General features: G+C 37.1%; 1 protein-coding gene across 5 annotated transcripts in view; it reads right to left on the reverse strand.

The window, feature by feature from the left end:
• Window positions 1–15,681, reverse strand: part of ZFYVE28 (zinc finger FYVE-type containing 28) — a 142,440-nt gene that overhangs the window by 65,442 nt on the left and 61,317 nt on the right. For all 5 annotated transcript variants that reach the window (XM_071753325.1, XM_071753322.1, XM_071753324.1 and 2 more), the window contains exon 2: window positions 11,893–12,033. In XM_071753325.1, the coding sequence (XP_071609426.1) occupies window positions 11,893–12,033 (141 nt within the window). The remainder of the gene's footprint in view (window positions 1–11,892; window positions 12,034–15,681) is intronic.

Below are 15,681 nucleotides of genomic sequence, written 5' to 3' on the forward strand. Positions count from 1 at the left end.
ACACATTCAGCACTGAGCTGGCATGGTACCAGCTTTCCTCCCTCTGGTTCTTTGCTGCAAATTAATTCTCTGACCTGCAGTGCACAGCATTTTCAATTCACTCGACCCACTCTTAGATAACAGGCAGTTTCTCAGAATGACCTATTTGATCCTTATAAGCAAGTGGAAACACCCAGTAAGGTTGTTAACTTGGGAAACTACAATTGAAGACTACAGTACTACACACAGTTACAATCCTTTTTCAAAGAAACAATATCTTATAGTATTCATCATTCCCTACGTAAGGCCAAATATTAATCAAAACTAAGAAAGAAAATAAAATTCCTGGTTAGTTTACAGGGTTGCCCTGATGGCCAAAATTATGGGCAACCATCTCATCAGGATGATTGCACCAATCATTCTTCAGTGAAAACTAATACAAGTGACCAAAAGTTTCCTAATGAAGAAAAGCTGTTAAGGAGACAGTATTTTTTAAAATACAATTATTTTCTTTTCTAATTAAAAAAAACTTACAGTTGCAAATGTGTTTTCTACTTATACTATTCCATTGATCACTTAAAACTTCAAGGGACAGATGGTAGGTTTAAAATCTGCAGCTGTAGCCTGAGTCCCAACAGAAAAAAAACCCAACTTTTCGAATGCTTACAGGCTATTCATTGTATTCAGTACAATTATATTTAAGAGTTTTTTCTCTTTTCACGGTGCTTTTAAGTACATTAAAAGCATATGAAAGGCTTGACAAGCCTGTGTGCTTTTTTTAAAAACATGAGAATCTTTCCCTTGGTTCAACACCCAAACACCAAGCAGGTACCCGACACTGTGTGAAGGCAGCACAGAGAAAGCATCTGTAGGAGCAATGCAACTCACACAAGTAATTATTGCTAAGAGTAATGAAATGTTATCAGTCATCAAACTATTGAACTGGAGATTAAACTCTTAAAAAAAAAAGAACTTACGAGATCTAATATAATAGATACAGCAGAAATGTGCATTGTCTGCAATTTAAGGTTAATCTTGATAACTTGATTTAAGTAAAAATGGTTTTCTTCTCAGTTTCACTTTCTTTTCTAATCTGGCACTGTCCCCACTTAAATAAAACTGGAAGAGATTGTACAAAAGAATAATTTCCTTTCAACAACTCAACTGCCCAACCCTTCTGGCTTCTCTATATCTGCATCAAGTCTTTTAAATACAGACCTTATTACAATCTCTCTAAAGCCCAGAAGCTCTGTTATATTTTGGGAAAAGACACACAAACAGGTAAAATTCAGAAAATGAGCATGATTTCTACCTCACAGAGATCAATGAGTAACCCCCAAGCATTCCTATACAACTGAATAGGCTGGAGAGGATCTGGGCTGGAGAGTGTTTGGTCTCCACTGCTTCCCTCTAGTCAAACTGTCTCCTTGTATCCTACAGCTTCTAAAATTTGGGAACACAAAGATTTCTTTCAGTCAGCTTCTTCCCTTTATCTCAGTAATTACCTTTCTGTCTCCACCACTGACCTCTGCTAACCTAATTAATACAATGTCTCAAGGGTTGCAAATTAAGGAGGCAGAAAGATTTGGACATTACTTCAGCTAAAAGTACTCCTGGCTCAATCCAGGCTGTTTATAACCTCTGTATCAATTAGCCAAATAACAGCAGGAATAGATTCTTGCCAACTTCTAACCAATCATTACATTTCAGGATCCAGTGGGGAGTTCCTCACAGCTTTAGCCTAACTTGTCTTGTTTAATGAGATCTATTTCTGCCTAACTCTATGATAAAATGTTGTTCAATGGACAGATGCATCAAACAAAAATATCCCACCTCTGAACTGCCTCATTGTTCACACTGATCATGGTACATACTCCCCATTTCCTCATCAAGAATATTAATCAATACAATTAGTACTTCTTAGATAACTTACTGCCAATCCACTATGACACGGCAATTATCCTATGAGCTATTTAACAGCTTTTCACTGATACCTTCTTCTTCAAGTGATGCTCATTGATGCTGACTTCCTTTTTAGAAATTGCTTTCTCTTCAACAGGGATACAATTCAGGTAAAACACAGAATAAAAGTGTGACTTTTTTTTTCTTAGAGACTCCTTGCTCTCATACCACTTAAATTTATCAGTTAACAAGACACATCTTCAGGTAAGTTTCTCCTACAAATAAAAAGCTAGTTTTCAAGGATGGGATAAGGCCATTTTGCAATGTAAGTGTTGGACAGCAAGAGCAACTTAAGAAGCCAGACACTTTCCTTAACTTTCCTCACCTCCAGGCTGTCAGACACATCAGCACTCAGCTTACTTGGATTAGGGGCATATCTGGCTGATTCCAGTGCACTGATCCACAGTAACCCCAGGTCATTTTGCAGTCAAGGTTCACAGAATGACTCTGCAAAACATGCACCAGTACAGCTCAAGCTGTGGTTTCCCCCAGTACAGCTCAAGCTGTGGTTTCCTAGAGGTCTCAAGCCAAGCAGAGTTTATTTAAACTGCCCCTGGATAAGGATCTATAGGCCTGCCACTCCTTCTCCACTTTTTTGCTGACATTCCTCCAGCTGTCAGCACTTTCATCCCATCCTGCACCCACATGCACAACATGACCCAACCAAAGCCTCCTCTACAACCAGGCTCCCAGGTGATTCCACCCACAATTTTTCTGTTCCCTGTCCCCTGGCACAGAAGCTGAGCAGGGCAGGGCAAGGTTGGGCACAAAGAAAAAGGAATGGCAGAAAGTCAGAAGGGACAGAGAAAGCTGCTCCTTAGGATGGCAGCACAGTCTCAAATCAGTTTAAGCTACCAGGGAAGCTTTGAGAGGGTGCCATGCTGAACAAGAATTTGGATTAGAAAACCTTTAAATTGACACTGCCAATGGACCATGGAATAACATCTAAAGACCATGGAATTACACCTCATGTGTGACTACACCAATACCTGTTTGTGCAGATTTTCTTATAAAATCAAAGTTTCTTTATTTTGTTTGCCCATACTCAATCACTTGCTCAAGCAATAAAGCTCCCCTGTAGTGAAACTAAAATGTTTTATAACATTTCTACCAGTTGCTCAAGGGCTTGCCTGAAACAAAGCAATCCACAGGAACAACTGCTTAAGTTGTCATAGGACTCTGACCAAAATAACTCAAATTTACATAACTGTTTTCTTTCTGAAATCACTGTATGTATTTCCATTAATACACTATTAAAACCTAGCAGTGTTAATCCAAAGCACTAGTATTTAAAAAGCCTTTACCCGCTAGGAGAGAAAACACTTTGCCTTAAAAAAACAATGGAAATTTTTATTTCACTAAACACAGACTTTATTGAAACAGTTATATTGAAGATCTGCAGCTGTAGACAGAATAAAGACTAATACTCAACGACGCTTCAACCCAAAACTGCAGAGCCTGAATATTTGGAGACATCTATTCTAATACAGTGTTCAGCCCTGAACTATTTGTATATTTTAATTATATATTCTGCTATATGTATATCTTAAATGAGTGATTTAAGGATTTTTTTTTTTTAAATTACATAAAGAAAATGGTGCCTTCCTTCTTGAGGAATGCCCTCAAACTTTTATTTTCTAAAAAAAAAATATATATTGTACTTTTAGACTTATTTGCGTTGTAGAATAAGTCAGACAACCATACATATGTTAATTAGACATACTGAGAGAACTCTCCATATATGAGCTACAGGGTTAAATAATTTCCAGTCAAATTTGCAAAATCTTATGGTAAACCATATTACAAATTAAAAACAGTGCTAACACTGAGGCCAGAGGTTTGTTTGGAAATGGGGAAACATATTTTAATCCCTGTTATCGTGCAAGTCAAATGTAAAAGAACTCTGCCAGCTTGCTAGAATTAATCCTTATAATTTTATGAGGCAACATTAAAATCTAACGAGAAAAAAAAAGAACAAAAAAAGAGAAACAAAAACCCCACACCTTCTGACAGCATCGGAACAATAGTCAAGCAAAAATTACCAGAGCTTACATCGAAGAGATAAGTGGCCTCAATAGCACAAATCAATTCAACAAGCTTTCCAGCCGGAAGATGATCACCTCTACATTAACTACTGAGCTCTTTTATTATGAGCTCCATGTAAGTGGAACAACAGCAACATTTGCTTAAGTAATCTTCATGCACAGAAACCTTGAGAACTGAAAATGTATTTCCAGGGCAAACCCAAGAATTTGTACTGGGTCCATGACACAGTACTATGAAAAGCACTACGGTTCTTAAATTAAATTCTTGGGGTTTTTTCTGAACTACAGAACAAGGAGTAGTATTGGCATATAAAGGTCAGCTTCATTTGCTTCACAGAGGGAAGAACCAAATAAGTCAGAGTAACACTGCTGCTGCTCATCTCAACATTACTTTTAAAAGAAGTGTTGAAAAAAAATGCCACTACTCTGTAGAAACTTTAAATCCACAAGGAGAGAGTAGGTGGCATAAAGGTAAGCAAAAAGGGTAAACATTTTTAACCAACGCAGCACACTTTCTGCATAATTCATTTCACACAATTATTTATTTCCCAAAGCCAAGTAATTTATTTATTATTATTTATTTCTCAAATGGACAAGTTTTTGTGCCCAAGTGTTATAACAAACCCTACAACATGACGCCTGCACTGACATTGAAGCTTTCCTTATGACAAGCTCTTTTCATATTGACTATTTCAAACTTCTTTGAAGCAATTAAGATGGCAATACACGTATAATTCTTTAAAATATGAACAATTTTATCTTACTGTCTTAAAGTCAGCATTTTTTTTCCCCAAGATGATCATGCTGAATGACCTAATACAATTTCTTTCCAAAGCGTAAGTTTTATTCAGCACAGTAGCTGTACCTTTACACCACACCAGTTGCTGTACCTTTACACCACAAAAGGAACTTGGAATTATGATTGAACTATTTAAACTTCTCCATCTGTCTGTCTGATTACAAAGTTACCATGGGTGATCAAGCCAGCCTAATGGGTAAGAATTTCTCTTACTATCACCTTGAACTCCAGACATTCAATTACTGTAATGTTAAATTATGTACCAACATTAACAACAGGGCACTCTGGAATTAACATATTCTCTCAAATTAAAAAATACTTCTAATCTCCCCTTCTCATATGTAGAAGTCCTTGTTGCTCTTAATGCATCAAATATATGTAGATACATACGAAGCCATGCACCTAAAGGCTTCCTTTTGTTTAATGCAAACTTACTTAGGACAACCTGACATGTGAGAAAACAGGGTTGCACAATATTTCACAGAATAGTCTTTATAATAATCCACTATTCATATGTGAAACATATTCCTATTTGACTACATATAGACACAGTCTTACAGTACTGTTATATTCCTTCAGAACAATAGTTTAAGACTTATGAATTACTTCACATAGAAAAAGCCAGCCTTTATTTTACCTTCAACATATGCTAAGGTCACAGCTAAAATTCAGTTCCACTGCTAAGAAATGTCTTTTAAAAAATAATTTCCCTTCCTTTCTCTCTTATGATAGACTTAAAAAAATTAATGAAATGGGTTTTTTTAATACACGACTAAGTGAAAAGGTTCCTAACAGATGAAAATAGACTTGCTATCACAAAATAAATAATGTGTATATTGCTATGATGCTACCATGTGCATATGGAGGAAATGAGGTAAATAGCAGCATATTTAAGTCATGAGATTACATAAACAATTCAGTGGCTGATACTAGAATTTGTCCTCCTTGGTGTCAGTAAAGAAAAACTTTCTAAAAAGCAAAGTATAGCAGAGCTGATAGCAATCCTCTGATGGAAGAATACGGAAGAACTATAAAACCCCTGATAGTCAGACATGACACATTACATTACTTTGTACAGAGTTTAATTTGGGACAGTCGTATACTTTACAAATGTTGAGAAAAGTCAGTTTTAAAATTATTTGGCTTCACTGGTTTTATTTAGCCTTCAAATGCTCTTGGAATTACACCAACATGTCTCACATCTAACACTCAATCATGATACCAATATGTCCATTTTTCTAAATATACAGAGTATGATCTAGGACAGATAATAATGCATTATGAAATGGACCATCACCTAACATTTGATTTTAAAAGGTAAGGAGATTTAATCTCAGAAATTAATAGCCTTCTACAGGCAGGTTCTCTTCCACAAAGAAGAATATACTGTATCTTTTATTGCAAAAAAATTTCTGACATTTGGACATAACAAAACAAAAAAAACAAAAAATATTTCTGTTCTAATTGAAGCCCAGGTAAAATATTAATCTTACTCCTCTGTTACCACCTCATGTTTAAATGGATGACATCTTCCACTAAAGACATTTTTTCCATAGAAGTTTGCATGTGATGAATGCAGTCACTGTGAGGAAATTGTGCAGCATATCCTCTCATTACAGTTCCCTCAAAACCAATCTGTGGCTTTCCTAGCATGCACTGATATAATCAAATCCCTTTTTTGACTAAAAAAAATAATTGTTCTGTATACAAAGATAACTTTCTTTTTCATGATTTAGCAACTTGTCAATCTAGCTTGTTTCACCCTTGTGCATTATTGATTGCCACCTGTACTGTCTTTCCATGCTACATCAACTTTTATTTCTTTGAAAATATATTAACAAAATTCAGAAGTCACACTCTGAAGAGCCTTCCCATTTCCCATTGTAGAGAAATCCATACATGCCCTGACAGTTCACTGCAGCTTAAGTCATGGTTCTTTACCCAGGAATTTTTATAGGGCATTTTACAAAGCTTTCGACAACTTCAGCATGATGTGTGGTGGCCCTTTTTTTTTTCCCTTGCTTTTTCCTTCTTAAATTTAAGAAAAAAAAGTAATCTAAGTATCTGCCCATGTTCATACTACAAGGTGAGGTGAAAGGCAACTGGACTGATTCCCATGGATCAGGCTGAAGTTGGTAACCATCTCGTAAAGTGACCCATTATTAAACATCAACACTGCTTCAACAAGATACTGTGGTATCAGATGAAGAGCTTTCCCTAATTTTGGACTTGTCTTATCCATATATCTGTAGCTTCAGATAGCAAATAATGTTTTTTAAGCTGTTAAGACATGCAAAAAGAACATTCCAAAGAGTAAAATTTTCATGGTTTTAATTCAAATTTTGATTCAGTGGGGACAAGTGCAAGCTCCTAAATCTGTGCCAGACAAATCCTCTTGTGGGTGAAAAACTGGACAAGAGCTGCTACTAATATGTGCTTGCAGCCCAGAAAGCCCAACACATCCTGGGCTGCATCAAAAGCAGCATGGCCAGTGGGGAAAGGGAGGTTCTTCCCACTGCAGGTACTGTGTTCAGTTCTGGAGTCCTCAGCAGAGGGAAGACCTGGACCTGTTGGAACAGAGCCAGTGCAGGGCCATGAAAACGATCAGAGGGATGGAGCATCATCCATACAAGGACAAGCTGAGAGAGCTGGAGTTGTTCAGCCGGGAGAAGCAGCTCCTGGGAGACTTCAGAGGGGCCTTCCAGTACCTGAAGGGGCTACAGGAAAGCTGAGGAGGGACTTTTTGTAAGGGCATGGAGTGATAGGACGAGGGGGAATGGTTTTCAACCAGAAGAGATTTAGATACAGATAGATACTAGGAGGAAATGCTTTATTGTGAGGATGGTGAGCACTGGAACAGGTTGCCCAGGGAAGTTGTGGCTGGTCCCTTCCCTGAAGTGCTCAAGGCCAGGTTGGATGAGGCTTTGAGCAACCTGGTCTGGGGAGAGGTTTCCATGCCCATGGCAGGGAGGTTGGAACTAGATGATCATAAATGTCCCTTCCAACCTAAGCCCTTCTAGGAGTCCATGATTTTAGCATGCCACTCCATGACAAAGGAGATTCCTCAGATGGGCTCCCAGCAGCATTTTACCCTTTACTCACTGTTTTCCACAGCCAATTTTCACCCTTTCCAGGCTCAGCATTAAGCTGAGCATTAATCTTCAGCCTCTAAGTTCAAACCACTCCAACACATTCCTTTACAATAAGGGCAACGCTTTTTTCACATTGACACTTGAATCCCAACTCATCTCGTACTGATGCTTTCAGTTGTTAAATTGAGCAATAGAAAGACAGAGCTGAGTCTGGTTGAAACACAGTATTTTTTATAATATCCACTGTATATTTTATTTTACATTGCTACAGAAATTGAGACAGTCAAGTGATAACAACACAACACTAAAATGGGCTTCAGCATTCTCTGAGGGCTCCCATTCCTCGGCAGCATTAACTTAGAGTGTCACAGATCATGAGGTTCAGATTCATAGGTGTCTGCCTTTCACTGCCTGTATGGAGGACTGACCCATGCACAAAATGCCCCACTGAGACTACATTTGCCTAAGCTTACAGAAAATTGAAACTGCTGATGGCTGACTTGAAAATGCTGCACTGCCAAGTGCAGGAATTCAGGAGGTGGTTCCCAAGCAGGGAAATAGCAGGAAAAGGGTGAAGAGCCAGTACAAATATGCTCCCAGTCAACACAGTGCCAGTCACTCCCACCAGTGAGCCAGAAACCCTCATGTTACACAAATACTATAAATTCCCCACTTCACTGCTCTGTGGTGAAGGTAACCCAGGAACTCAAGTCTCCATTTGGCTTCAGGACAGTGCTGTGACAGGGACAGCTTCTCTCCTTGTGTACTTTAGCAGATCAGATTACACATTGCTGAGACACAATGTGCAGTTCAAGGAATAATTTGGATAAAACCATGCTGGGAACTGACTCATATGCTATTCTGAGACTTTGCTACCCTTCAAGAGAAGTAATTCCCAGCATCCTGAAACAGCAAGCAAATGCTATGATGCTGAAAATACTTTCCCAATGTACAGTACTTATGCACAGGTCCAATGTTTACTTACCCAGTCCTAACAAAATTGTTAGAATCAAGTTTGGTTTACTCTTTACTCTTAAGCAAAACTAATCAAGTTGTGCATTATGTAACAATAAACCTAACTTAATTTAAAAACCTGAAAAACTTTTTAAAGCAACTCAAGTAACAAGTTTTTAATCACTGTGAAAACAGGAGGCAAAACAATTTAAAGAATGATCACAAATGCCTGAGTGATTAATTTAAAAGTGTACACAAAGTAGCATTACTTATTAAATTCAATACCATGTGATTTGGGAGCAGCATAGAAAAAGACACATTGTTATACCACTAATACAAAAATACTTCAGTGAATTATTTGTGTTGCAGGGAAAAAACCCCCTCAGATTAACCAGCACTGATGCAATCATGTGTTCCTTAAAAAAAGTACTTTCCCTCTATTACCATCAATCAAGTTCAACAAACTGAAACATGACATTCTACCCACTCTTTTTTTTCATTTGAGAGAAAATTACACAGCTTTACATCATGCATCTCTGCACATTTAAGTTATTGCTACTTTTAACAGAAACCAGTAGAGGAAGAAGTGTTTTATTGTGTTGGATAGATATTAATCAGACAATAAATGCAAGACACTATATTAAGAGGTTTGTTCTTATAGTATTCTAGCACTGACACTCAAATACCAAAGCAAAATGAGGGATGTCATTTTTAGAATAGTCTACCATAGCTGGAAAAAAGTGTTAATATCACATTAATGTGAACACGAAAAGTGAAGCTTTGAAAACCATTATTTTGATTCTTACTCAGATATTTGCTATTCAACAGCATGCTATACAGTCAACTTGTAGCAACTGAAATCCAAGTTGCAAAATCTCTGAAGTTGTGAAGAGCAAATTTACTGTAAAAAGCGCAGTTTTAATAATCAAAATGTACTAAGGCAAAACAATAAGCCAATATTCAGAGTTGCAATTCTTTACTAAGGAAACACAAACAGTCTTGAAATTCTCTGCATATTCACCACAATCATAGATTCAAGGAATGGTTTGGGTTGGAACCATCAAGTTCCAACCTGCCTGCCATGGGCAGGGACACCTCCCACCATACCAGGATGCTTCAAACTCTCTCCAACCTGGCCTTGAACATGTTCAGGCATCCACAGCTTCCCTGGGCAACCTGTGCCAGCATGTCACCACTTTCCTAGTAAAGAATTTCTTCCTAATGTCTAAATCTACCCTCTTTCACTTTAAAACTATCCCTTCAACTTGCCTTGACTAATATTGCTGGTTTTGTCAAGACAGAAAACATTAATCATTTGCAATATAAAACACTACATTCTTTAGGCTGAGTCCTTGTGTCCACAGTAAAAAAACAGTGTCAGAATTGTGTGATTGTTGTTGCAGGTACCACAAAGTTATTGCACAACAAAGCTGCTATTCCACTTTCACAGGCACAGCCTTCTGTTTCAACCATTTTGACTTCACTACTGGATACTGGTTCTTCATCTTTAAACTCCATGATACCATAGGCTAAGGCAGATTTTTCCTCTTACTATACAACATTTAATGAGAAAATACCTAGACTCTGAATCCTTACTAAAATACTGCTCCTTCTCTTGTTTGGCATTTACAGGACAAATTCTTAAAAGGAAAACAAAAAAAACACTGCTTTTTACAGAGTACTACAAAATAATAGAAGCCCTAATAAACAAAGACATTTTTGACATGACATTTGATGATGATCTGACCTATTCTGCAGAACTCTGAAAATTAGAAATTACAGAAATAGCTACAAGAAAAAAATAAAATCATTCGTATCTTTTCTTTCAGCTCTAGCAACAGATTGTTTTAGTAACAGCAATCTGTTTGGCAAATGAAAAGAAGAAATTACAAGGCATCAGAAGGTATTTAAGAATCACAAGGGGGTGAGTCACTATATAGCAAGCCAAGCAAACTGACCAAAGAACTAATGGAGTCTCTATTTCTTACATTCCTACAGGTGAAGCATTCTGAGAAGCTACTTTATGAACTACTACTTTATGAATCATCCTCTCCAGGAATAAAACAACAAACAGGGAGATTATCTTGCAGCATGGTATTGTTCATCCATCCTTTTTATCAGAAAACCTTAACTGAAAACACAGCCTGGAAGGAATTTTCCTAGAAACTCTATGGAATGTCCATTACTAGAGACTTATAAGAGGAAGTCAGATAAGTATTTGTGAAGAATGATTCAGGTACAGATGATCCATCATACAGACCACTGAAGTCAATGACCTTTCAAGATAACTCTCCTCCAAGTCACTGAATTTTGACTGTTACTAAGCTCCCAGTTTCCATTTTTGATAAAATCTTAAACAGGTTTGTTACATTTTCTCAAATGTTTTTCAATTTCTGAATTTCTTTTCTTCATAAATCAAAGCACTAAATCAAGTTAGAGTGCTAGACTTAGCTGAATGGGTCTGTGCAGTCTCTGGTTCTTCTCCCTTCAAGTCTCCCTCAAACCATAGTCATAGTTTTCACCAAACCCTCAGTAATCTTGTTCATACAACAGGAACTTAGAAACAAATTCATGCTTTCAAAATAATTTACTGCTAAAAGCTCTTCTGTGTGGTTCTGTGTGGATTAAGTATGTAAAACAGATAATATGCTTCCCAAAAAATCAGCAAAACAACCAGCTGTCTTCATGAAGTTCTTGTGCTAAAGAAAAGCTATCAGACTCATGTATGAAAGCTGAGCAGCTACAAAAGGCTACTCTATACTGCTTGAAATGTTGAAATATTTCTGATGTTCTAGTAAACTCCTTATGCTAATTTTATATCAAGGAGACCAAGCCTTTAATGTATGTTCTTATATAAAGAAAAGCATCAACACTCTTAAATGAGATGCTGTAGATTTAATTTACAGATAGTGTTTTAAAAAATATACCCTTTAGTCTAAGTAAAGACATATATCCACCAAAGGTTCATTTTAAAGAGATTTTACAATAATTAATTAGTAAGTAGTACACTTAATGTAGATTAAAAATGCCCATTAAATCAGGAAGGTGTCATTTTGATTACCTGACAAGAGCGAAACTGGTTGACCAGCAGGGTACATCTCTGAGGGTCTTTCCTTCCATCCAAACTGTCCAGTTCAGCTGCCACTTGATTTAGTTCCTCATCAGCATAGTAGAACTGAGCAAGGAGCTGAGGGTCTGTTCTCTGTAGTGAAGACAAAGACATACAAGATGTGACATTATAATAACAGCTAAAAACCCACTTTTTATATAAAAGTCAGATAAGGAGTGCAACAGCATGGAAAAGAATTGAGATATTTATGCACACCTAGAAATTTTCTCTACCTTGAAGAAAAAAAAAATCTCTGCATAACAAACTCGGAGCATTACTCAGCTACTGTTATGTCCAAAACCATCCCAGCATTTTCACTACTTGTGGCATAATTATCTGGTGGAGCAAGCAACTGAATCACAAGTTTTGTTTATTAAACAAAAGTACACTTCAGTTCCAAGCAAAACAAAACAAAGTTGCTTTCCAAGTTAAAAAAAAAAAACAAAACTATAAAGCACCTGGTAATCCCTGCAACATGATGCACAGTGCTATCTGGTCACAATTCTCACTTTGAAGATGACAACAATCAAGTTACAGAAGGGAAAGGTAATGAACCTACCACGGCCGAACAGATGCAATGACTCCACAACACAAATAATAAAACTGAGATGCTACAGAGAGAAAACTATGCCACAAAATCTTTAAGTAGCAAAGAATACATCTATCACAATGGGTTTTTGACCACATTTAAACAAAACAGCAATTATAACAGAGCAGAAAAATAAAGGAATGTATCATCAAAACTATTCATGATAATTAATAATAAAACTTTACCCCATAAAAGGGATTTTTTTAATATTAACAACTGGAAAAGATGATAAAGACTAAGTTGCATAGAAGCAATTACAAATGACTCAAACATCAGGGTGGAGGAGGAGGAGAACACAGGGAAGGACTAGGTAAGTAAAAAAAACCATTGTGTAAAAAGAAAACATTGCTTTTATAATTTAAATACTAACAAAACTAGAGAAATTAACAAGAAGCATTTTACATGATAACTAACAAATAGCTACAGGATATATCAGAGGATATAGCTGCTGCTATATCAGAGCAAAACATGTGCCACCAGAAACAAGTGTAATACAGTCAAGAGATCAGCCTACGGCAAAATTTAAAAGACATCACCACCAAATGAACCAAATGGCAAAACACAAAAAACACCAGGGGGATACTGAGGAAGTGTATGTTGTGCATCACAACTTTTTCTACCTGAAACACAAAACATTTCCACTATTGGAAAAGGGTAACACACAAGATTTCTTAAGGGATGGGGATATGAACACCTTGGGATCAGAAGTGGTGCTGTTAGCCAGTCACAGGTTTAAAGCACTAACAGAGGTGATAAAGGGATATACTGGAGAGATGAAACTCATGCATCACACTCATGCAGTCCTGCAGCACGAGTTGTTTGCAATCACACAAAAAGTTCAGCAGCAATCTGCTGCCAACAGCAACACAGGTTCAGAAGTGGTGAGAGCACTAACTTCCCCCATTGGGGATATTTTTGCTTCATACTTTCAAAAAGTCATCCAACAGAGAGTACCACAATATATTGTTCAAGCCCCTAGATTCCTATCCTCAGAAAAAAATCCTTTTAAGCATTATAACCTGCACAACTGTACAGCCCTGAAAAGGAAGAAGAGAGTGTGAACACATTTTGAAGAGAAGAGTACACATCCTCCACTCTGGACAGGATCAGAGTTACTGCAACTACTTCAAGTACTTTCGTTGCCTCAAGACTTCTGGAAAAAGACACAGTCTTACAAACTATGCCAACTACCTCCTCAGTGTTACACACCAAATGGATTCTCCGTAATTTAATGAGACCAAAGTCCTCCCTGAAAACAGAAGCACTGACTCCTGTCCCTAAATGTCTTATTTAATTTAGGGCTATTTTTACACTGCTGTGAGCCATCACACTGTCCAGCAGCTTTCTCCATCACCTGGTCACACCACTCAAATGCTGAGGCAAGTCAGAAATGGAACATCTTTTTGAGGCAGCTGAAATGTAGTAAAGAAAGCGTTAAGGTTTTTTCTTCTTTAAACATCCACTTTCTACAAAACGAGTCTTTCCAATCACAAGCTTCTTCCTCTTACTCCTTTTGATGTCTTTCGTTAAACAGTTTGAGAACCCTAAATGTAAGCTGTCAAAAATTTACAGGCTTTAATATCTTCAACTATAGCCTTGGCATGAAGATGCTCCAGGACAGTGATAAAGCTTATGATATACAGTCAGGGAAACAAAGTTCAAAATAAGACAGAGAGCCTATAATTGAATTAATAAATTTAGTTTAGTTCTTATGTTTCGCATTTACAAAGTAAGGCTTTGCAAATAATTTCTTTCAGCACTTCTCTCACCCAATTATTTTTATTAGTTCCAATTTTTACATTTTTCTTCAGCATTCATCTATATTTATTAAAACCTTTCAGGCAAAGCCTTTCACTAAAGACACGGGAATTCTCACATGGAATTGTAGAAAATTATGAGTGATGATTTCTAAGCAACTTAGTTGCACTGCAGAAGCAAATTAAGGCAATTTATTAAGACTGGTCCCAAGCAAAACAGGAAAGGCTGAGATATTTAGCTCCCATGTGGCTGATCTTTTAAACTGGAGGAACAGAAGTTTTAACTGAGTTCTCCCAACTGTGTAATGTTTGGTGCAGATCAGTAGTGTGATCTTTGACTGTGTCAATCATTTGTGGTCCCTGGCAAACCAAAGCTGAATGAAACCCTAAATCCCTTAGCAGGGAGCCTTTTAAAGAAAATAACCACAACTTTCTAAATTAAATTTGTTCCATTTTGTAGCAGAAAAATAAAAGACAGCACCATGCTCCATACCAAATTCTGTTGATACAAAATATGGTTCAATTAATTCCATCTGAATAACTTATTCTTCTTTGGCAGAATACAAATTATTACTTCCCATCCTTAGCTGGCTAAAATTAATAGAAAAACTTGATCTGAAAGCACCTAACAGAGAACCTATCACTTTTCCTGGTGGCTTGTTTCAAGAATCAATCACATTTACCATTAAATTAATACATCTAATTTCTTGTTTCAGTTTGTTGGACTTCAGCTTCTAGATACTGCTCTTGTTATGCCTTTTTCCACTGAAGTACCAAGTACGTATATTACTCCACCTATTTCTGTATCCAGAGTGCAGCAGCCCCTCTTACCTTCTCCCCTGTAGGCTGCACATATGGCTTGAGGATTTTGGAGTAGGATTTTCAGCTGGTTGGTTTGGGGATGCTTATGTGTGTGGTGTTATTGTTTGTATTATAAATCTCCTATCATCCCAACACCCTCTTGAGTGTGTTGTGCTATGCAGGTAGAAGTCCCATTTTCCAGCATTTCTTTACATCCCTCATTTGACACTCAAAAGGGTTCAGTCCACCAAATGGCCCAGGCTATTCTGTACAGCTTTATTGCCAATGCAGGATTTACCATACCATGTAAACCCATACTATGTGGAGCAGAGCCTCCACAGATTTGAAATTCATGACCCATGCATGAAATGATAACTTACAATACCAACTTGTATGATACCACCACCACCTATCACCCCAGTTAGTAAAGACAGCAGTTACTTTTTTTTCTTTTTTTAAAAACATTTAGTCATGTCACGTAAAACTCCATCAGTCACCATTTTTAATAGCTCACTGAATTTTTCTTTTAATGATTTTTAATAATTAGGTATCACTCATTTTGCCAGAGATCAAAATCAGAAGTCAACTTCCTGT

This window comes from Heliangelus exortis, chromosome 10 (genome assembly GCF_036169615.1).
Source record: "Heliangelus exortis chromosome 10, bHelExo1.hap1, whole genome shotgun sequence".
NCBI lineage: Eukaryota > Metazoa > Chordata > Aves > Apodiformes > Trochilidae > Heliangelus > Heliangelus exortis.